Genomic DNA, 25,171 nt, shown 5'->3' with positions numbered 1-25,171 from the left:
TGGAGTACTATGAGCTATCAAACGGAAGCAGAATATTTCTATATACAACTGTAGAGTGACTGCCAGGATACAGTGTTACCTGAAGAAAGAAAAGTGAATAAAGAAAGGTGGATGTCAGGGCTGTGGCTGTGGCTTAGTGGTAGCACACTTGCCTGGTATGTGTGGGGCGCTGGGTTTGGTTTCTCAGTACTGTATATAAATAAATAAAATAAAGGTCTATCAACAACTAAAAAACAAAAATTAAAAAAAAAAAAAAGAAAGGTGAATGTATTGTGTGCTACCATTCATTTCAGAAAGGAGATATATGAAAATATGTGTGTATGTTATCTATTTGCTTATTATGCTTTTTATTTTTTAAGATTAAAGAAAATTTGTTGTTGTTGATGTAGATGGACAGAATACTTTTATTCTATTTATTTTAATGTGGTGCTGCTGAGGATCTAACAGGGCCTCACACATGCTAGGCAAGGACTCTGCCACTCAGTGACTCTGCCACTAAACTACAGCCCCAGCCTCTATTTTTAAAGTTATTATTATTATTATTATTATTATTATTTTGCTTGTATTTTTTTAATGGAAGAATCAAACTATAAAATTTTTAAAAAATGTTTAGCTATAAGTAGGATTCTCACGTCAACTGATCAGGAACAGGGAATATGGAAAACAGGGACAGAAACTAAACTATGTCATTTATATCTTATTTTGCATATTTAAGGTTGGAACCATCTAAATTTTTCTCAAATTTATGAGCAAAAGTGAAGGGAAAAAAAATCCCTAAGATTTATAAAAAAAAAAAAAAGAAACAAATGATCTTGCCCACGAGGTCGATGGCATTACCACACACACAGAGTTATTTCATGGGACTTTAACACAGTCATCTGTCTGAATATTCTTAGTTGAGTGTATACTAAAGACAAAAACACAGGCAAGGAAATCATAAACCGTTTTCAGTAATCACACTGTTGGTATTATTATTAGCACTGGTTTCTAAAAGTACCACACATATGAAGCAGAGGTTGTCAAACCGCAGCCCACAGGTCAAATCCAGTCTGCTTCCCATTTCTGTAAATAAAGTTTTATTGGCACATAGCCATGCTACTTTTTTTCGTATGGTCTATGCCTGTTTTTAGTTTATAAGAGCAGAGTTGACAAAGGACAGATGTTCTCTCTGATTATGCAGATGCTGACTCACCATAGGCGGGGTGGGGGGGTGTTCACCGATTGGTCAGGGCAGAGTCGGGGAAGGGAGAGAGATGGGAATGGGAAAGACAGTAGAATGACATCACTTTCCCATGTTCATGTGTGAATACATGACCAATGTCACTCTGCACCGGGTACAACACAAGAATGGGAAGTTACACTCCTGACCATCTGCATGGCCAACCACAGAGGACAGAGGACACGTTAAGTAGCACAGTGGTAGTGAAATCCCCAAAACCCAGAATGTGAGAAGCTCTACAGGACAAAAGGCCTGATTTCTATAACAGGATGGATGAAACCATATGACCTAAGATTTGTCTCAAAAATAACCCATGGGAGGAGCAGAGTGGGCAAGGAACAAGTGAAACCAGAGTGCACCAGAGTTGAAAACTGCTCATGCTAGACATTGGTTGCAGGGGTTTGTTTTCTCTTCTCTCTACTTGTGTATTATTGCAATGGTGCACACCTATAATCCCAGGGTTTGGGAGGCTGAGACACAAGGATCACCAGTTCAGAGCGAGCCTCAGCAACTTAGTGAGGCTCTAAGCAACTCAGTGAGACCTTGCCTCAAAATAAAAAAGGGCTGAGGGTGTGGCTCAGTGTTTGAGTGCCCCAGGTTCAATCCCAAGGACCAAACATAAATAAACAAATAAACACTGCCTTTGCCCGAATATTTCCTGCCACTTAATTTTCAAAAAAATTTTCTAACTTTTGTTTTTGTGTGTGTATATGTGGCAATGGACACCTCCATCCCCTTTTACTATTTTTTATTTTGAGACAGGGTGTCGCTAAATTGCTCAGGTAGGCCTAGAACTTGCCATCCTCCTGCCTCTGCCTCTGCCTCCTGAGTCGCAGAGATTACAACCAAGCTGACTCAGTTTACCTTGTGTTACATACATGAGTACCTCCCTCTCATTTACCCACTGGCTGTTGCAGAAGGGAAATACCAGGGTGAGAAGGGGGAGGCTAGAATGCGCCCCAAGGTGCTGGCTTGCAATTTAACATTGAAACATGAAAAGGCTGCAGGGTGGGGTTGTTACAGCAACAAGGTGCAAAGAACCACCATGAACAGGGCAAATGTGCAAACAACGGATAGTTTACTTTTCCAATGACCTCTTGCTCCAATGTATTGGAAAGCTTTGGTATTTCACAGTAAGTTCTATTCTCATCTTTTAAAATACCCAAGTACCAAGGAGAGTTCCTTACCCTTGCCCTGGCTGGAGGGGGTTGCAGTTGTCCAGGTAGTTAAACCGAATGATATCAGTTGGATGCTTATCAGAGGACCTCCAAGGGGGCAGCTCTTTCTCCCCTAGGTTATTCTTCTTTCTTAAAGAGGTGGAAGGACGAAAGGTTGATGAAGGGCACTGCTTCTGCTCTGGAGAACTGCTTGAGAGTGACGGAACATCCGCAATTATAAATGTTTCTTTTGGAGGTGTCTAGAAAAAGAAAACATTACTTCTGTTATTGAAGCACTATGATAGTAATGGTAACAATAAGACAAAGCGTATCATCTCATCATGACCCATCTTATCACCACCACCACCATCAGCATGACCCTGTGGGGATCACAGCAGTCCCCATGTGGGAGTGCCAAGCACAGTCTTGGTAGTTTTCAAGCATTGTGCTATTTAACCTTCATACTCATTTTATCAGGTAATCTATTTTACAGAAGAGAAAACTGAAGATAGGAGCAAACAATTAATTTGTCAGTGTAACATTAAGTAGACTTTGAATCTGAACCCAGGACTGTCTTCCTTCAAGCCCACACACCAAACCTCCTTCTCTTACACTGAGAGATCTTCTGTCATTTCGTTGTCTGGTTTGTTACAACTGCAGTTAATTTATTCACAAAAAAAGACACATTAAAAAAATAAGTAAAGGTGAGCTGGATGTTGTGGCACATGCCACCAGGGAGGCTGAGGTAGGAGGACTGCAGGTTGCAAGTTAGAGTCCAGCCTGGGCAGCTTAGCAAGGCCCTGTCTCAAGATAAAAATTTTTAAATAGAAAGAAAAAAATAAAAGGTGTTTGTGGGGGGTTAGGGTTGGGATGTAGCTCAATGGAAGAACACTTGCCTAGCCAGAGGAAGGTCCTGGGGTCAATCCCTAGCACCACAAGAAAAGAGAAAGAGAGAGATATAAAAAAGGTGCTCCAGCTCCAAACACCTCCTCCAATAGAGACAATGTCAAGTTGTACAGGAGCAGACTACAGGTCTTACAGATCTTATTACCCAAACCTCAACTACTCCCAAAGGACACCTCTGCTTAATTTCCAGAATTGAAAGTCTGTCTTATCTGCATGAAATTCATAAGGGTTTTTACGTGGTTGCAGCCTAAGGGGAGTGGTCCTGGTATGTTGGGAAGCCACTAAGAACTTAATTTTTGTTCATTAAGAGATTAGGGAAGCTTTGCTTGGGAAATTAGTTTGTGTTTTTTTTTTTTTCCCCCACTTGTTTGTGAACATCAAGAAATTCTCCATTTGGGACTGGGGATGTGGCTCAGTGGTAGAGCCTGCTTAGCATGCTCAAGGGCCTGGCTTCAATCCCCCACATGTGCACACACAAAAGAAAGAAGTTCCCTAGTCCCTCTAAGCATAATCAATTAATTACTCATTGTTTCAATTGTTCTTAGTATACATTTCCACTACAGAATAACTCAGTACTCAGTGTTGCAACTGAATTGTTTATTTGTATATGACCTGGGCTACTAGACCAAGATCTGTAAAAACAGGATTAGGATATTTTCACTCTTAGCACCTACCAAATAATAGTGTTTAGTAAATATTTACTCACTTAATGAATGATTACAGCTTTGTAGCAAATTAAGAAGACATTTTTATATAACTGATAGCTCTTTATTGGTTTAATATTAAATATATTTTTAATATCTTTATTTTATTTGTTTATTTATTTACTTTTTTTAATGTGGTGCTGAGGATTGAACCCAGGGCCTCCCGCATGCTGGGCAAGCACTCTACTGCTGAGCCACAGCCTCAGCCCCTAATACTAAATTTTTTGTGCAGGTCCCATTTAGAATAGACATTCATTTCATTTCTCTGAGCTTCTTTTTTTTAAAATATCTTTATTTTGTTTATTTTTTTTCTGGTGCTGAGGATTGAACCCAGTTCCTCACATGTGTGAGGCAAGCGCTCAACCACTGAGCCACAACCCCAGCCCTCTCTGAGCTTCTTTTGAAATAAACTCATCTCTTTTGCTGGAGGAGATCTAGTTTAATGCTGTTGGAAATAAATAATACACGGCACTAAAAAATACCTTCAGAGCAAAATATCCAAGTATAAATGCTAATAATTATATATAAAATCATAAATTCTGAAAAGTACAAAATGATTGACACTTTAATAACACAGGTAATAATGAACTCTATGACAATTTTTCTGTATGAGAGAAACCAAATTTTTGCTCACATCAATTGAAGTCTCTCTCTGTTTTTCTTTCTTTCTTTCATTTTTTTTTTTTTTTTTTTTTTTTTTTTTTTTTAGTATTGGGGATTGAACCCAGGGCCTCACACATGCCAGGCAAGTGCTCACTATTACTGGGCTACATACATTCCCAGGATCCTCAGGACGAAGTCTTTTTCCCCCCAATATTGGTGTTTTTATTTGTTTGTTTGTTTCAGGTTTATTAGTTCTTTTTAGGTATACATGGCAGCAAAGTATATTTTTTTAATTCTCATTTGTTATATATGACAGCAGAAGGCATTACAATTCATATTATACATACAGAACACAATTTTTCATATCTCTGGTTGTATACAAATTAGAGTCACACCATTCGTGTCTTCATACATGTACTAGGGTAATGATGTCCACCTCATTCCACCATCTTTTCTACCCCATGCCCCCTCCTCCCTCCCCTCTGCCCTATCTAGAATTCGTCTAATTCTCCCATGCTCCCCCCACAACCCCTCTTATATCAGAGAAAACATTCTGTGTTTGTTTTTTGGGGGGTTGCAGAATGGGAGAAGATCTTTGTCACCTTTGTCCCATTAGTTTCCGGGGTATATAAAGAACTCAAAAAAACTTAACACTAATAATAAATATAATAACAACAACAACAACAACAACCACCCAATCAATAAATGGGCAAAGGAACTGAACAGGCACTTCACAGAAGAAGAAATATGAATAGTCAACATATATATGAAAAAATATCAGTATCTCATATCTCTTCAATATGTTGACTATTCATATTTCTTCTTCTGTGAAGTGCCTGTTCAGTTCCTTTGCCCATTTATTGATTGGATTATTATTGTTGTTGTTGTTATTTTTGGTGTTAAATTTTTTTGAATTCTTTATATCCCCTGGAGACAAATGTGACAAAGGTGACAACATCTTCTCCCATTCTGTAGGCATTCTGTTCACATTCTTAATTGCTTCCTTTGTTGTTGAAGAAGCTTTTTAGTTTGTTGCCATTCCATTTATTGATGGATGACGTCTTTTTGAGAACTTTTCTTCATGATAAATGGAGGTTGAATTTTATTAAATGATTTTGTTTGCATATATGCATTAAAGTGATCATTTTTATTCTGTGAATTACCCTAGTCATTTTTCTTTATTGTTAGGAACCTGACTTTGCATGGACATATCCCACTTGGCTTTCAGGTATTCTTCTTTTTGTGAGGCCTGGATTTAATTTGTTGATATCTTGGAAGGATCTTTGTGTTTGTGTTCATGGAACTGAACTATCGATCTGCACTTCTGTTTGTCTTGTAGATTTTGGTTTTGGTGTAAGGTTTGAATGCTTTCCCTCAACCTCTGTTTTCTGAAAGAGGCTACATTGAATTGGTCTCATTTCTTAATTGTGTGAGACACAATAGTAGAGCTCTCTGATCTGGAGTTTTGTGGAAAGTTTTACAATTATGAATCCAATTTTATTTATTTATTTTTAAAATTTATTTATTTTCTCTAATTTGTCATAAATTAGAGGAGAATGCATCTCAATTCATAGTATACACATAGAGCACAATTTCTGATGTGTCTAGTTGTTCACAAAGTAGAGTCATACCATTAAATCAATATATAGGTTTATTTGTGTTTTCTATTACTTTTTTAAAGTTTTTAGATGTATATGAACTGAATACATTTATTTTATTTATTTACTTTTATGAGGTGCTGAGGATGGAACTCAGTGCCTCACACATGCTAGGCAAGTGCTCTGCCACTGAGCTACAACCCCAGCCCTCTATTACTTATTGAGTCAGGGTTATATGCGTTTTCCAAGGATTTCACCCGTTTCATCTAGGTTGGTGAATTTAGTGACCTGAAGGTTTTTAAAATAATCCCTTGTTATACTTTTAATGTTTGTAGGACCTGTTGTGGTGTTTTGTCTTTCCTTCCTGATTCTAGTAATTTGTGTTTTCTCATTTTTTCTTGATTAATCTAGCTAGAAACTTATCAATTCCATTTATGTTTTTGAGAACCAGCTTGGATTTTGTTGATTTTTTTCTATTGTCTGTTTTCAATTTCATTCATTCCAGTTCTTTATTATCTCTTCCTTGCATTTACTTTGGGTTTGATTTACTTTACTCTTCTGGAAATTAAGTTTTCTAGGGGGCTGGGGCTGTAGCTCAGTGGCGGAGTGCTTGCCTAGCATGTGTGAGGCACTGGGTTTGATCCTTAGCACCACATAAAAATAAACAAATAAAATAAAGGCATTCTGTCCATCTACAACTATAAAATTTAAAAAAAGAAAGAAATTAAGTTTTCTAGCATAGGTAGTCTCACAGACAGTTTTAAGGATCCTTCTCATTTTAACGTTGGTGAAACTATTATTAACCATCCCCATATGATTCTAACCTGCTTTCAAAATCTCTGCTGGAGCTCACCAAGCTGCCATGCTCAGGGCTGAAGCAGGAAATTAAACAGATTATGCAAGTACAGTACGTGTTATGTAAGTACAGTGCTGGGAGTTAACTTCACAATCTTATTAACTTTAGAACTTCTTTCAGCGTTAAGTCTCTTTAATTGAACAATCCAAGTTAATTAGTTGATTTTCTGAACTCCCCCTAGTCTTTCTAATTTAGTACTGTTTATTTAACAACAACAAAAAAATTCACAGAACAAAGCATTTCCTACTTCTGATTTAGTACTATTTCTTTAACAAAAAAAAATTAAGTTTCATAGAACAAAGCATTCCCTGCAGAAATGTAATACCAAGCAGAGAGGTGGCAATTTTCTTGCACCCAAACTATTCATTATTTTGAAGCACAGTTATGCATAAATATTTTGTGGAGTTATTCCTGAAGACAAAACTGTGCTCTTTTTACATGTAAGACTCAAAAGCCCTTTTCACTCTACTAGTTGGTTAATCACTTTTCTCTTCTCACAGAGCAGCCTGAGTTCCACTATTTAATGTCACTCCCTGCTCCAAAATGGAGGATTTCAGAAAGCGTGATGAGGAAAGTATGGTGATTTTGGGGGGAGGGGGTACCAGGGATTAAACTCAGGGGCACTTGACCACTGAGCCACATCCCCAGCCCCATTTTGTATTTTATTTAGAGCCAGGGCCTCACTGAGTTGCTTGGGGCCTCACTAAGTTGCTGAGGCTGGCTTTGAACCCATGATCCTCCTGCCTCAGCCTCCTGAGTCACTGGGATTATATGTGTGCACCATCATATCCAGCCTTACTTACTTTTTATGAGTAATAAAAGTTACTCATAAAAATAAATGCTCTACATTGCTAACTTTCTGGATTAAAGACAACTTTAATAGGCCATTGTGCTCTTCCCTAATGACCAATTTATTAGAAAACTTGCTCTTACAAATGATACTAAATAAACTTCAGGGCTGGGGGTGTAGGTCAGTGGTAGAGCGCTTGCATAGCAAGTATGAAGCCCTGGGTTTGAGCCTCAGCACCACATAAAATAAATAAAATAAAGGCAATGTGTCCATCTATAACTAATAATAAGTTTTAAATGATTCAGGAACTTTATTATAAATGTTGTACATAGTAGAAAAAGCAGAATAGCAAGCTTCCAAATGCATCAGGCAGCCAAAAATTCAAATTCAAATAGAGGACCTTAAGGAATTTGTAAACTACACTGGATTCCATTTACAGTGTGTCCTTGAGTGCCTCAGAGAGAAACATATTTCAGCTCAAGCAGCTGTACAGAACTAGAAAACTTCATATGACAATATTAAATTAATTTATTAAAATTAATTTAACAATAATAGTTTTAATTTAAAGTTAATTTTAACTGAAGGTTAAATACAAAGTATATATAATGGTTTATATTCTATTTAATGTAATTCATATACTATAAAATTCATCACTTTAAGTACACATTCAATGATTTTTGTTATATTTACATACTTGTGCAATCATCCCCATAGTCTTATTTTAAATCATTTTCATCACCACAAAAACAAAATCTCATATACCTATTTGTAGATACTTTCCAAACCAAGATAACTAACAAGCTTTCTGTATTTACATATTTGCCTTTTCTAGATCTTTCATATAAGTCAAATTTATAAAAGGAATTCATATAATAATAAAATTTTTAAGTTAAAAAAATATTGGGGAGCCTGGCATGGAAGCACACACCTGTTGTAGGTAGTAAGAACCATCCCAGAACAAAGGGGAGGTAACATAACACAGTCAGTGTCTATGTGTGCCTGTAACACAATTTTCACAACTCTAGAGTATAGAATACCCAATCAGAATGTTCGTTATCCTATAGGGGTGACAAAGGGGCTAACATAAAGGGAACAGAGTATATAAGGCTATGCCCCACTGTGCTTGGGGCTCAGCCTTTGGATGAGAATCTGCTGGGCCAATGCCAGCACTAATAAACACTGCTTCCCGCTGAAAGCCCCTGTGCTCTCTGTGAAAAACCCACAACACTGTGATCCCAGCACCTCTGGAAGCTGATGGAGGAGGATCGTAAGTTCAAAGGTAGCCTCAGCAATTTGGAGGTCCTAAGCAACTTATTGAGACTCTGTGTCAAAATAAAAATAAAAAGGGCTGGGGATGTGGCTCAGCGGTAAAGTGCCCCTGGGTTCAATCCCCAGCACCTGCCCCCCCCGCCCCCCCCCCCCCCGCCAAAAAAAAGGAAAAATATGGAAAACAGTTTGGTGCTCTTCATCTCAAGTTTACCTTGGGCTTGGTAACATGAAGTTTTTTCACCATTAGAATATAGTGCTTCTTCCATATCCCCTGCTCAAAGGGAGTTGGAGAGAAATTGATGTACCAGTTAAACCGTAAGCATTTTAGCATCCAGAGCTGGTCCAACTCAGCTAAGTTCTTCCAGTGCCAGCTCACCTGGGAAAACAAGGACAATGAGAAACAAAAACAACCAACCTGTTCAGTTTATACTTGCGCTTTCTCTAGCTTAGCTAATTTTTTCTTTGTCATTTTCTTCCAAATCACAGGTTAAATAATTACCTCCTATCAGGAGTGCTTCCTGTCCAGGCAGGAGGATTACTTTTAAAACTAATTCAGACTTACAATCAGAGTCCACTTGTACTTACTGAGCACTATTAACCATCCTTATAGCAATCTAGGGAGGTAAGTACAATTATAACTCTCATGGCAAAAGAGGAAACTGAGGCTCAAGTAGACTTTGAGACTTCCTAATGGTTCCTGAAGCTCCTAATGAAGGTTACATGAAGGGCCAGGTACAATGGCGCAAGCCTGTAATCTCAGCAACCAGGGAGGCTGAAACAAGAGGACTGCAGCCTCTGCTACTCAGGGAGACCCTCAGTAATTTAGCGAGAAAATAAAATAAAATAAAATAAATCTTCATGTGGCAAATTAACTTGGAATTTAATGGAAAGACAGTTTGCAGGGTGGGGGTGGGGAGAGAAAGCTCTCCATTACTACTCCCCCACCCTGTTTTCCTTAGATCTTGTTTGGACCTAGATACTTGAGTTGTTTTGTGTTTGTTTCCAAGCTGTCTTTTGTTTCCCTCTCTCTCTCTCTCTCCTTTCTTCCTCCCGCCACCCAAAGGTAGAAAGAAATGAGGAGAGTCAAAAGGCAGGAGCTTTGGGCTGGGGTGGTGGCTCATTGGTAGAGCACTTGCCTAGCACTGGTTCGATTCTCAGCACCACATATAAATAAGTAAATAAAATAAAGATCCATTGACAACTAAAAAAAAAAAAATGTAGGAGCTTTCAAAACTATCAAGACCCATCTCTCCATCACATAGCCCGGCCCCATTTTTCTAAAACAGCTCAAAGCTCATTTTGGTGCAATGACTTTCTTTTACTTTAAATCTAGCTGAAGGACAATGTTGTGTGTCAGTAGAGGAATAAAATACACTGAGATCTTGCAAGATAGGCATATAGTGCATGGAGACAAGAGAATCAGCTAATCCAAACAGCATTTCCTCTATTGATAATGCTTTCTTTGTGGGAAATTTGGAAAATTCTGAGAAGCTTAAAGAAAAGCAACACCTATGATGCCATGAGTCAGAGACAATCATTATTAACAACCTAGTAGAGTTTTTTCCCTTTCAGGTTTTTTTTTTTTTTTTGAGGCACGATGAAGAAAACTTGGAAATTCTCCATATACAATTTGTTTTCTTTATTTAAAATATCACAGCATCTCTGTTCTTTTATGACATATTTTCTAATGCTGCGTAATAGTTCATCATGTGGCTGTATGATGTCCTTTGTTCTTAGACATTTAGATTGCTATGCTTGAGTTGGGCATGGTGGTACATACCTATAATCCCAGCAACTCAAGAGGCTGAGAGGATAGCAAGTAGGAGGCCAGCCTCAGCAATTCAGAGATGCTCTAACCCTGTGTCAGAAATAAAAAAATAAAAAGGGCTGGGGATATGCTCAGTGGTCAAGAGCTTCCTGGGTTCCATTTCCACTACCAAAAAAAAAAAAAAAGATTGCTATTCTCTTTTTAAAAAATTATTTCATTTTAGAATAGGTTATGTGTGTACAGTAATACCAAACACAAAGATACAAACGGGCACAGAGTGAAAAGTCAGTATCTCACACATCCCTGTCCTCCAGCCACTCATTCTCAGCCCTGGATTTAACCACTGTAGACAGTTGTTGTATGTTGTTGTAGAAATAGCTTAGGCACATATAAACAGATATGTATACTTTTTCTTTCCAAAATGGCAGAACTAACAGCTGTGCTTCCCCATCCCCCCCCCCTGTTTTTTTTTTTTTTTTTTTTTGCTGATAACCTACCTTGGAGATCATTGCAACTTATTTACCCAGTGCCCCACTGGTGGGCCTTTCTGTTGATTCCAGCCTTTTGCTATGACAAACAATGCCACAATGGTATTTAAACAGAAATGATTTTCATACATGTTGAAGCACACTCATCAGACAAAGTCCACGAAGTGGAACTGGTAGGATAAAAGGAATTTTATTTTATTTTTAATATTTATTTTTCAGTTTTTGGTGGACACAACATCTTTATTTTATGTGGTGCTGAGGATCGAACCCAGAGCCCCGTGCATGCCAGGCGAGCGCATTACCGCTTGAGCCACATCACAGCCCCAGGAATTTTATTTTTAAAATATAATACTAGCAGGTTATTCTCCATTGTACCACTAGACACTGTACCATTTTATCGACACACAATATATAAAATACTTATTTTCCCACACCCTTACTAATATAGAATATTATTTAAAAAAGTAAAGCTCAGCCAATCTGAATGATGAAAATGGCCTGTCATAATGAGGCTCAGCATCCCACCTACGGCAGAGACATCTGCATTTCTTTATATATTTTTGGTAGAAGAGTTTTTAAAAATTTTATTGGTGCATTATAATTATGCATCATACTGGGATTCATTGTGCCATACTGTACAGGCATATTACATAATTTGATCAATCTCATTCCCTGGTAACTTTCCTTTCCCTCTCCTCCTTCCTCTCCATACACTTACTTAACTGATCCTGTCTAGTATTGTTATCATTATTTTAATTAGTGCATTACACACATACACACACACACACACGTGACTTCTTGTGGTGTATCTGTACACAGACATATTGCACTTGTAATTTGGTAGACTTCATTCCCTAGTTCTTCCCCCAGCCCGCCCCTTCTCCCTCCCTCTCCATCCCCTTCCTCTCCTCTACTGGTGCATTTATTTTGCTGTGAACCACTTGTTGATTTTCTTTGCTCATTTTTCTTCTGCTGGGTGGTTACTCTTTTTTTTTTTTTTCCTTAATACAGACTTATAGGAATTTTTTTTTCAATACTAAGGATTGAACCCAGGGCCTCACTGAGCTACCTTCCCAGCCCTTTTTAAAGTTTTACTTTGAGACATGGAACTCACCATCCTCCTGCCTTAGCTGGGATTACAGGTGTGTGCCACCACACCCAGCAATTGGTAGGAATTCTTTTAAAAAATAAGAAATTGGCTTTATTTGCAGTAAATTTTATAGCCACAATTTAAAGTCTTGCTTTTTCCATTCCTGTTTACAACATAAGATGCATAAAGCAAGACCGAAGCAGACATTTCCTTAAGGCCTCTGGACATTATAGAATACTCACAAAGGCCTCCTTCCAGGTGTCTTCTCTGAGTACTGGAATGGTTTCCTTTGGTGTCATATAAATCTTTTATTCTATTGGTTTTCTAGATCCTGCCCAAGTGTCTCAACACTATTTATTGAATAATACATCTTTCTTGATGCATTTATTTTCTTAATTTTAAGAACTAAAATTAACATATTACACATCTATGAGTGAACAGTAGTAGGTACTTTCTAGTTTTACTAAACTCTATGAAAAGGCTCAACAAATAACTGTCCATTTTACATCTTAATTAATTTAACTTTGCTTTAATACACTATGGAATTACCTGCAAGAAAATGATGGCCAGCTCCTTTTCCCAGGCTTCTGTGAGCACACTTGCCCACTCGGGTCTCTCTGAGTCTCATACTCTGTTTTTTTTTTTTGTTTTGTTTTGTTTTGCTTTTTTGGTACTGGGTATTGAACCTGGGGGCACTCAACCACTCAGCCACATCCTCCAGCCCTTTTTATATTTTATTTAGAGACAGAGTCTCACTGAGTTGCTTAGCACTTGCTAAGTTGCTGAGGCTGGCTTTCAACTTGTGATCCTCCAGAATCAGCCTCTTAAGCCTATGGGATCCAGGCATGTGCCACTGTGCCTGGCAGTCTCCTACTCTTTTGTCTTATCTCACGAGCACCTTATTTTGCACTTTTATCTTCATGGATGGCCTTCACGATACAATTTAGGATTTTATTATAGTTGTATACTGTGGATTAAAAGACTCTCCTGTTGAGAGACCATTTCTTAGATGTGTATGTATCTCCCCAACTATACTTTTTTTCTAAACGTGATTTTTTTATAACTTTGTTTTATTTTTTGTGTGTATATGGTCTGAGAATCCAACCCAATGCCTCACAACCTGCTAGGCAAGCACTCTACCACTGAGCCACAACCCCAGCCCCTACCTGATACCTTTTAGTGGACACTAATGGTGACTTATACTTTGTTCTTTATTTTGAGCACTAAATACAGAGTTGGACTCAAATAAGGCAGAGGATCATGCAAACTATAAAGACTAAGCATTTAGGGGCTGTAGCTGTAGCTCAGTGGTAAACTGTTTGCCTCACATGTGCAAGGCCCTGGGTTCGATCCTCAGCACCACATAAAAAAAAATAAATAAAATAAAGGTATTGTGTCCAACTACAACTAAAAATATATTAAAAAAAAAAAAAAAGACCTAGCATCTGTTGCTCGTTTTTGTTTTTTTTCCCCCTTGGTACCAGGGATTGAACCCAGGGCACTTAGCCAATGAACCACATCTCTAGCCCTTTTTATTTTTTATTTTGAGACAGGGTCTCACTAAATTGCTTAGGGCCACATTAAGTTGCTGATGCTGGCCTTGAACTTGCAATCCTCCTGGCCCAGCCTCCCAAGTGGCTGGAATTATAGGCATGTGCCACCACACCCAGCTTGTGGCTTGGTTTTATGCGTGTGCGTACATGTGGGTTTCGTCCTTAAGTTATTCTAGTTTTAGAGCCTCTGGAGGCTGATGTTAGAAAATGCCATATGTCATTTCTTTGCCTTTACCTGTGCACAACGACAAAGGCTCCGGGGGTCAAGGAAGGAAAAGATATATATGGATAACACCCTAGGAAGCTTGGTGGTGAAGTCCAGGGCTTCTGCTGGAATTTTTTCCTGAAGCTTTCGACAGCAGAACTTTTGTTGTGACAGCGAGCAGCGTTCCAACAGACCTGTGAGGATTCTTCTCCGCTGAGAGTCTGTCCATTTGTCAAACTGGAAAAACAAAACGTACATGGAAACCTCCCAATGTGGTCTGATAGTAGATCTTTATTATGAGGAAGAAATGAGAGTGGCATAGAAGGTGAGCTCAGTCATTTACTTCCCATGTATATCATGTATTTCTTCCCAGGTCAATAAATTCCATGTTTGCCACCTACCTGTTCTTTCCCACATTTATATATATGACCACGTGCATGGCCAGCGTGTGTACTCAGAACTGCCCCTCAGCCCTTGAATTGCATAAGGATAGTAAGCTAACCTTGTGCAGAAGCTGAAGCAATATATACACATATAAAATACAATTCCAAGGAAAGGTGCCCGGGCAGCTTCTCTCCCTCCAAATAATTCCTACATTAGCTCATCAGTGCTTAAAACTCCAGGACCAGAAACAAACCCTTGAAATCACAATTAGAGATAAGGTATAACAGGCCAAGAGCCCTGGTGAGTGGAGTATGTTGGGTTAAATTCTCACTAATGTGTGAATTAACTGATATGGTTGGAGAGTAAAGGTAGGGCCTGGGACAAAGAGTACCGAGGGGAAAAAACCAAAGAATCCAGAGATTACCCTAAACCAGTCCCAAGACCAAGATGAGAACATGGGAATTACTGAAAACCAAAAGAAAGGCTCTGAGGGAAGAGCATCCACCAGCTGAGGGACCACTTCACTCAAAGTCTGAACCTCTCTTTTCTTTCCTAACTCACTGCAGAAGAGAAAATTGGGAAGTTGGGCTAGTTGAATTTTTGCATATCATTATATTTCACATATAGATATTTAGCAGTTATCTTCTTATAAATATTTTTAGTTGTGGATAGACACGATAACTTTTTATTTATTTATTTTTACGAACCCAGTGCGTCACACTTGCTAGGCAAGCAGCTCTACCACTGAGCTACATCCCCAGCAGTTATCTTTAATCTGACACTTATAATGACTTTGAGTTGTAATCATATAATATACCGTCTACCTAAAAGGGCATATAAGGCAAAAGTTTATTTTTTCTTTTTTTTTAATTAGAAAAATTATTTATTTCTGCTCCTTTCATATATCTTACTGTTGAGGAAACAGTCTTGCATACATATGTGAAATAATGTACTATCACACACACTGTTTAAAGGCAAAGCACCATCAGTGAAGCGGATCAGCAGTCCAGAGTTCTCAGTTGTCAAAGAGTTCTCAGAGATCTTGCTTCCTGATTTTACATTAATTTCTGAAAATCAGAAATATCTCCAAAAAAATGTTAAAGGGGGTTGTAAAAAAATAATCATTTTATTCAATATTATAATTTTAGAAGAACAGTATATATACGAAATGAAAAACTAAGAAAATGACACTTAACATCGTTGGTACAACAGGTCAGCAGGAATAAAATACTGTGATAAACTTGTCTCTGATACCAAGAAATTCTAGTCCAAGCTTTCATATCCTTCCTATGTTTTCACTTGATACTTCTTTTACTGCTGCTTTTTATTCTTTTCCACATTTCGTAGTGGAGGACTGGTACAGCCTTTAAAACTTCATCAACCGGAGCAAATCCAGAATCCACTGATTTCTTCTCAAAAGGCACGCTAACCCATCAGATAGCCCAGCAGTTTCATTCTCACGAATACCCCAGCCATGAAAAAGCTCAGTAGGACACGGACGAATCCAATGAGTAGAAGAAGAAATCCATTGAGTTTTGGAATATTTGGTGAATTGGATCGATCCAGGATTATGAAACCTAAACCCCCCATTGTAAACAGGAAGCTCGATGCAAGTCCCTTCCATGGTATATTGTCCATTTACTCTGTAGGCCAAGAAAGCTACCGGCCTCTGACGCCCATGTTCATCAGTCATAGAGCCAACCCTCGGAGGTTCAACAATAACATCATAAATTATTCCTCCGGAGATGAGGAAATAAGACACCACCACCAGAGCGTCCACCGCCATGGCCGACGGCATGTGCACCCAGGGCGGCTTCCTCAGCTTCAGGTTGGGACATTCGAGCCCTAAGAACGGGACCCGGTAGAAAGTCTCCATGTTGGTGGTGGCCGGGTAAAAGTTTATTTTTTCAAGGCTTAAGAAAAATCAACTTCATTATAGCTATATGATTTATTTTGATAATTGGTAGGAATACTTCTTGATTAAAACTATTTGCTATTATAGATCTATTCAGTGACCCATGAATCTCACTTTGGAGATTATAATTCAAAGATGGGGGAAAAAAAAACCTTGAATAAAATGAGAAAATTAGAGCCTCACTACAAATACCACAGGAATAAAACTGATTCGTGTGTGTGTGTTCCCTGTTTCTGCACAACCCATATCTCCACCTCCCACTAAGGGAGACTTCTTTCCAGGTCTTTTGGGATGGATTCTTAGAGAAATAAATGGAGAGATACCAGACCAGAATGGCTGGGGCCAGGGAAGGAAGGAGAAGCTGAACTGATCTATAATAAGAGAGCCAAGGGGGAGGGGTGAGGAGATAGAAGCAGAGCTTCGAGGCTTTGGCTCCATGGGAATTATGGGGATCTTGGCAGCTTTGATTGTGTCTATAGTAGTTACTAGGGGAGTATCAGGGACTGAGAAGCAGACTTGACAAGGATTATAGTGAGTTGTTTTTCTTGTGTGTGTGGTGCTGGGGATTGAACCCAGGACCTTGTGCATGCAAGGCAAGCACTTTACCAACTGAACTATATCCCCAATCCTTGCCATGAGTTTTGAACTGGACCTATGCTTTTTCTTTGGGAGGCAAAATGAAGATTGAAACTACCTTTTTTAAAAATTACTTTTAGGCAGTGCTATGTGACTCCATAGAGACTGACTACGTGAGGACCTAGGATGGTCAGGATTACAAAAAAAAATCTTTCCTGAGATAATTACTATCACTGCAAGAAATCAGCGATAACTCAAATGCCAGACAAAAGGCGACCAGCTAAACAAACTGTGCAACATGAGAGGGGGGAGTATAACATTATGGTGGGCTTGGAGGTGAGTGAAGGGGGCTTGGGAGTGTGAAAATATAGGAAAAGCACAAGTAAAAGCTTTCCAAAGTGAAAGAATTTTCAGAAGAGATTCAGAGGACCTTGAATAAGTCAGGACTTCTGCATGTCAGACGCTATCATTTGGAACATCAACTATGGGCCCCTCGGGGTTGGGATTGTGGCTCAGAGGAAAAGCACTCACCTAGCGTGCGTGAGGTCCTGAGTTCGATCCTCAGCACCACATAAATATTAAATAAAGGAATTGTGTCCACCTACAACTAAAGAATAAATATATATATTAAAAAAAAAAAAACTATGGGCCCCTCAACTTTTGATAGCAAAAAGCTGTGCCCAGAAACCCTAGCTACATAGCCAGAGGTCACTGGACTCTTGTTTTATGGAATTCCTGTTTGGTTTATGCACTTATTTATTTATTTGTTTATTAATACTGGGGATTTAACTTAGGGGCGCTTTACCACTGATGTGCATTCTTCAGCCCTTTAAATTCTTTTTTTTTTTTAAGAGAGAGAGAGAGAGAGAGAGAGAATTTTTTAATATTTATTTTTTAGTTTTTGGCGGACACAACATCTTTGTTGGTATGTGGTGCTGAGGATTGAACCCGGGCCGCACGCATGCCAGGTGGGGGCGCTACCACTTGAGCCACATCCCCAGCCCCCTTTAAATTCTTTTGATTACTTATTTTAATTTTGAGATAGGGCCTTGCTTAATTGCTGAGGCTGCCTTAGGCTCCCACAAGGCTGAGATTACAGAGGCACCAAGCCATGCTTCCTTTATCTACCTGTCACAGCTCGGTCACGTAGCCCTCGCATGGTGTGTGTGTGTGTCTGTGTGTGTGAATTTGTCGTCATTGAGGTATTGGACACAGGCTGGGAAACATCATCTTGGGTATTCCCTTGCATTCATGTTCAGTTTCAATAAGCATTCCTTCTTTTTCTCTCCTTTTTTGAGATGGGGGGTCTCACTACGTTGGCCTCAAGTGATTCTCCCACTCTCTGGAGCAGCTGGAACTGCAGACTTGCACTGTGACCAGCTCAACAGGAGTTGCTCTTTAAATAATTTTAATTACTTTGTCAGAGATTCAAGAGTTTTCCATCCATATCAGCTCTTACTTCCCTACCTCCTTCAGAACACTGATTCACAGCTATATGAACCCATGACTCCTGAATTGCAATTCTTAAGACTCTAAACCATGTTATTTTTTTTAATATTTATTTTTTAGTTGTAGTTGGACACAATATCTTTATTTCACTTATTTATTTTTATGTGGTGCTGAGGATGGAACCCAGGGTCTTGCACATGCATGGTGAGCGCTCTACCACTGAGCTACAACCCCAGCCCTAAACCAAGTTCTTTTAGTTTCTAAGTCTGCATTGATTGACAAGAGAGAACACTGGGTGTCTCGCTCTTAATTTATATTACTCCCTAATACTCACTAGAAATATTTCGCCTAAATTTCCTCATTTATACATTAAGAATGATTATAGCTAAATAAAGGGCTATCATGAGGATTATTTCAAAACAGTGCATGAGTCACTGTAGGTGACAGCTACAGTGCTGTGGTGTGCCAGAGTGGTGTAAAGATACAATGTAAAAAGAAGACATATATAGAGTATTGATTTAACACTCGAGCAGCCAACTTAAATGTCACTCTCCACTTAAGCTTTGCTTTCCTGTACTTCCTCTTACAGGAACTCCTCCCAACCCCATTAGTGACCTACCCCATGGTACCATAACCCTAAGCCAATCCCAGAAGGACAGGACCCCTTTGCTCTGGAAAACCCCAAGTTGCCATCCACCTAAGCCAATCCCATGCTATTCCCACCAGCCTAGCTCTGACTTAAGCACTCCGAGCCTATCCCATAGTGCCACAGCTACACCTCCAAGCCCCTACCCTACAAAAGCTGAGCACCCGAACATAACATCTCAGGGCCTCTCTCCTCTCTATAGACAAATAAACCTTTGTGTGGCTCTCTGCCTGATCTCCTTCCTTCATTTCTCCGGATGATTGAGGTTTGCTGGTCTGCTTTCCTTGGTGCCCACGTTGGAGGATGAGTTCAGGTTATGGAAGCAGTGATTTTAAATGACTATAAAAGAACATTAGGCTTATAAAATGTGTACTGAAAAAATCTATTAAGAAATGTGAACACTTTGCTCTAGAGATTAAAAAGATAATCACACTGGTTCCTCATTTATTTCCCTGGTGACAATGGTCAAACATCATTTATATTTGGTTTTGATAGGTGTTCTTTGCCTCGAGGGTTAGTCCTTTCTAATTGTGTTTGTTTAGGTTAATAGAAAACTAATTTGCATTCCTTGAACTCCTACCATTCAAGGTGGGTAGGTGACTCAAGAATGCTTAACAGTAGGGGAGATCTGTTTGGGTTTTAGAAGGTGCTTGGAATAATCCAAAAATTAGGTAGTCCTTGGCAAAGCCGACCATATAGGCATCTGATAACCTCCCACAGTTCTTGCATCTCTCTTCCAGTAAAAACACCCATAACAGGAAAGCAGGCATGAGTCTCCCCTTCTAGCATCTTCTATGGCACCTCCCTTCACGATGCACCCCTAAAGGATGCTGTTTTACAGGGCTTCCCTCCACTCGCTAGAACTGTGAACCTGCTGTTTTTAGAGCATCTGTTACAGGATTCTTGCTGCATTGAGGGGGTGAAGAGTTGCTGGAGCTGTCGTCCCACCCATCTCACCCTGGAAGGCAAGAATGTGGCGGGGGAGGGAGCTGAGTGAAGAGGGGGGGGGTTGTTATTTTGGGGGTTTTGGTTAGACTATGTTACTCTGGTTGAGTTTCCTAGTCCTGTTATAAAAAATTCAATCCCACAATTAAAGTATAAAAATGTTTGTGTTTTTAAAGTTTCAAACAGGTTTGGTAAAATCAAACATAAAACTTGTAAACATGTCTCTTCGTCAAATCTCACTTCATTCCCCAGAGATAACGACCTTTCAGAAGTTTGATATCCATGCCTTTTTATGTGTTCTCTCTCTCTCTCTCTCTCTCACACACACACACACACACACACACACACACACACACACAGCCCACTCAATGAAGAAGCAATTAGCTGGGCATGATGCATGCCTGTAATCCTACCTACTTCAGAGGCTGAGGCAGGAGGATCACAAGTTCAGAGCCAGCATCAGCAATTTAATGAGGCTCCAAGAAACTTAGAAAGACCTGTCTCAAAAATGAAAAATAAAAAGGGATGGGGATATAGCTGAGTGGTTAAGTGCCCCTAGGTTCAATCACTGCATACCAAAAAAACAAAACAAAAAAAAGCAATTAAATAAGAGCCTTCCCATTCCATGGAATACTACGGAATAGCCATACATGTCTTGATGTCTAATGAACTCCAGAATGTATTGTTTCCTCATTCATTCCCAGTAGGATGAATATGTTGCAGGAGAGAGATGTCTCCTGAAAAGGGTCCCAGGAGTTCCCAGAGAGAAGAGGAACTTGACTCAGGACCAGTGGGATTCTTGGCATATATGATGGAAAGAATTTCAGCACATCCCAGTCAAAGGCATAGACTGAGGTTTATTTAGGAAAATATATACATATTCTAGGGGGAAGGGGGCAGTCTCAAAAGACTGCTTTGGAGTAAGGACTCAAGGGAGAACATGAGGTGTTAACATTTACAGAGGGCCGGGCAGAGGTGGAGGCAGGGTGGAGCCACACGGTTTCCAGACAGTTTTCCTTGGCTTGCACATTTTCCTCTTTTTACAAGGGCATGGGCCAAGGGCACGTCACTTAAGCTGGAGACTTACAGCTGTGCTTTGTGCATCTCAATGGCTTGTGGGCATTTCCCGTAAGATTCAGTATCTCTCTCTCTCTCTCTTTATCCTAAATCCCTGTCTCAAATATGCCATAATCTATTTACTCGATTTACTTATTTTTCTTTTATTTAATCCCTCCCCCCCAGAACTGGAGATCAAACTCAGGACTTATTTTTATGCATATTAGGCAAGTGCTCTTCTACTAACCCCACATCCCAGCCCTCTATTTACTACTGATAACTTCTTTTTTTTTTTTTTAATTGAACCCTTGGCCTTGAGCATGCAAGGCAAGTGCTGCTCTACCAATGAGCAATATCCCCAGCCCTACTGATACCATTTCGATTCTTTACCAAAAAAAAAAAAAAAAAAAAAAACCCACAAAACTCCAATATTCTGGTACGTTTTTCAAGTCCCACATGAATATTTTTCTACTACAGATAAATAAAAGTGGAATTACAGGTTCAAAGGGTACGTGTTTTTAAAATTTAGTAGATCTTATCAAGCTGTCTTTAAAAAGCTTTCACCCAAACTAAATATTCTTTACCATTTTACATTCCCTTGAATTGTATTTGAGAGCATCCTCCTGCTCTCCAGCGATTTCTTATTTAAACTGGATATTAACTCTCTCTTCAAGTTTTGCCACAAAGGCAAGGGGGAGAGAATTGGGGTTTCATTGTTTTAATTTGCATTTCTCTGATTTCAGTGAAACAGAGAATAGTTTTAGTGTTTATTGGCTATTTACTTATTATTGTATATTCTTGTTCTTATTTTGTAGGGATAGTTGTACTTTGTTCATGGATTTTCAAAAAATTGATTTGCAGGGACTCCTTATATGTCCTAGGTGTTAATCCTATCTTCTTGTCTTCCTTTTTTCTTCTTCTTTCCTGGTGCTAGGGATCAAACCCAGGGCCCTCTGCATGCCAGGTAAGTGCTCTAACACTAAACTACATACTATACCTGTCAGACAATGTGCAAAACAGTGTTCCCTGTTTCTTTTTAAATTTTAACTCTGATTATGGTTGCTTCCAGCAAGTTAAAAGTGATGTAATGATATCATCCACTTTATTAGGGATGCCATATTGCTCAGTAGTAGAGAGCTTGCCTAAGTTGGCCAAAAAAAGAAAAGAAGTGTACAAAGTACACATCCACTTTATTAATTTTTTATATTGCCATTATTTTGGCTAACAACATATCAGAAGCTGAGAGAAAGTCCAAGAGGCTTTTAAGTGCAAATTCTTCCATGTTGATATTTTCAGCAGATTTGGGAGGCAATTTCCTTCTCTAACTGGGATTAAAGAGCAGAGAGGATTTGAAAGATGAGGGATTAAGGAGCAGCATGGCACAGTAATGCAGAGATCTTTTAGTTTCTCTTACTTTGTTTGCTGCTGTACAAAACAGCAGACAGAACCATGTGCACACATGAACAAAAGTGAAAGCTGATATCCAAATATACGATACTTTGGGATTGTCTGTTATCAAATAAGAATCATATTATGTCTTATCTCTGCACAGGTTTTAAAAACAACTTTACTTTTAATGCTAGGTTAAACTTTAAAATAAAAACTTGATCCCTACAATTAAAATCTCAAGTGATACTAAATTAAAATTTGGTATCTTTATTTCTCCTTTCTCTTGCATTAGGTATTGTGGGAGTACCTATCTAACATGATTTAGTGCATTTGAGGAACAAGATTGCTGTAGGACAAAAGAAAAAATAACGGAATATCATTTATTCATTCAGAAAATAATTATTAAATGCCTGGCAATATCTAGGGATATACAATGAGAAAGAAGATAGAAACCATCCCTGGTAGTGCATGCCTGTAATACCAGCACCTCCAAAGTCTGAGGCAGGAGGATCACAAGTTCATGGCCAGCCTCAGCAATTTTTTGAGGCTCTAAGTGACTCAGTGAGACCCTGTCTCTAAATTAAAAAAAAAAAAGGGGGGGGGGTGTTGGAGATGTGACTCAGTGGTTAAAGTGCCCCTGGGTTCAATCCCTGGTAGGAGGAGGAGGAGGAGGAGGAGGAGGAGGAGGAGGAGGAGGAGAAGGAGGAGGAGAAGGAAGTTGTTGTTGTTGTTTGAAGACCTTGAGTTTTATCCAGAATAATTATTAAAAACATTTAACAACTGTCAATGCCACCAACCAACCAAAATAGACAGAAGCTGGTCAACCATACCAAGAGTATTGGCTGAACATTAGCCCTCATTATATCAATGTAGAAAAACTGCAAAACTAGGTCATTCTAAATAAGTCCCTTTATAAATTGTTGGAAACAAATGCAAAATTAATTTTGAAACATAAATAGAACAGAAGAATTCAACTAGGTTTTTAAATTTTGAAACGTTTTCATTTCTTAATTTTTAGTACATTTTTTGACAGTGGCGGGGGGATGTACCAGGGATTGAGCTCAGGGGCACTAAACCACTAAGCCACATCTCCACCCTTATTTTGTATTTTATTTAGAGACAGGGTCTCACTGAGTTGCTTAGTGCCTCGAAGCTACTGAGGCTGACTTCGAACTCACAATCCTCCTGGCTCAGCCTCCCAAGATGCCGGGATTACAGGCTTGTGCCATCACGCCTGGCTTTTTGGTACATTTTTAACATAAAATTTTATTTATTTATTTTTGCTTATAGTTTTTTTTTATTTGTTCTTTTTAGTTATACGTGAGAGGAGAGTATATTTTGACATATTTATACAAACACGGAGTACATCTTATTCTAATTAGGATCCCAGTCTTATGGTTGTACATGATCTGAAGATTCACTATGGTGAAATTTTATTATTATTATTATTATTATTATTAAAAAAATTTTAGCTGCAGGTGGACACAATACCTTTATTTTACTTATTTATTTTTATGCGATGCTGAGGATCAGACCCAGCACCTTTCACGTGCTAGGGGAGAGTTCTATCACTGAGCCACAACCCCAGCCCCAAGTTTTATTATTTTGAGAATTTTTTTACTATTATTTTGTGATCATAAGGTATAGGCTGAGTGTGGTGGTACACTCCTGCAATTCCAGCTACTTTTCATCATCCTTGGGAGGCTGAGGCAGGAGGATTGCGAGTTCAAAGCCAGCCTGGGCTATTTAGCAAGCCCCTGTCTCAAAATAAACAGGGCCGGGGTGAAGCTTGGTGACAGAGTTCCCCTGGATTCAATCCCCAGTACTGAAAGAAAAAAAATACCATAAGGTATAAAAGGCTATTCAGTGAAACAAGTCATTTCCACCCTGTTCCAGATACAAAATTCTCCTCCCTGGAGAAAATTGATATTACCCCTTTTCATGTGCATCCTTACAGAGGATTACATTTTGTATACAATTTTAAAAATGTATGATTTTTTTTTAAAACTTAAGTTAATAATACACCTACACGGGGGTTTCCAGAACAATACAGAAAAGATCCAGAACTAGTACTTTCCATTAGTCTTTAGCCAAATGAACCTCAGAGTCTTGGTCTTTTAAAAATTTGAATATAAATCACGTTCCATAGAATTCAGTATTTAAAGTATAAATTGGCTGATTTTTCAGTACATTCACAAGATCATGCAACCATCACCACTATCTAATCTCAGAGCATTTCATTCCCCAGAAAGAAACCGCGGGCCCATTACAGTCACTTTCCATGTCCTTCTTCCCCTATTCCTTGGAAACTGCTAATATCTCTTTCTGTCTCTGTATATTTGCCATTCTGGACATTTCATATAAATGGAATCACACCATATGTTGTCTCTGTTTGGCTTTTTTCACTCAGTAAAATGTTTACACAGTCCATCCGTGTTGCAGCGTGCATCAGTGCTTCATCCCCTTTTTTTTTTAACCCTTACTTTTTAGTTTTGCTAAAATATATCTAAGATTTACCCCTTTAACCATTTACAAGAGTACAGTGCAGTGCAGTGGGATTAGATATGCTGTTGTGCAACCACTGCCCTCTCCAGAACTTTTCATC

The 25,171-nt window shown here is 38.9% G+C and overlaps 1 protein-coding gene and 1 pseudogene across 1 annotated transcript in view; both read right to left on the bottom strand.

Moving 5' to 3' along the window:
• The window catches only part of Fbxo16 (F-box protein 16), a 47,698-nt gene that overhangs the window by 11,827 nt on the left and 10,700 nt on the right, over window positions 1–25,171 (bottom strand). Inside the window, exons 3-5 of the mRNA XM_026398904.2 lie at window positions 14,237–14,443; window positions 9,314–9,478; window positions 2,407–2,636 (exon numbers count right to left, since the gene is read on the bottom strand). Coding sequence (XP_026254689.1) covers window positions 2,407–2,636; window positions 9,314–9,478; window positions 14,237–14,443 — 602 coding nt within the window. The remainder of the gene's footprint in view (window positions 1–2,406; window positions 2,637–9,313; window positions 9,479–14,236; window positions 14,444–25,171) is intronic.
• LOC113189864 (oligosaccharyltransferase complex subunit OSTC pseudogene) lies at window positions 16,016–16,466 on the bottom strand (annotated as a pseudogene).

Source organism: Urocitellus parryii, chromosome 14 (genome assembly GCF_045843805.1).
Source record: "Urocitellus parryii isolate mUroPar1 chromosome 14, mUroPar1.hap1, whole genome shotgun sequence".
Taxonomy (NCBI): domain Eukaryota; kingdom Metazoa; phylum Chordata; class Mammalia; order Rodentia; family Sciuridae; genus Urocitellus; species Urocitellus parryii.
Note: the sequence above shows the minus strand (reverse complement) of the source record. Positions and strands in the feature narration are given on the sequence as shown.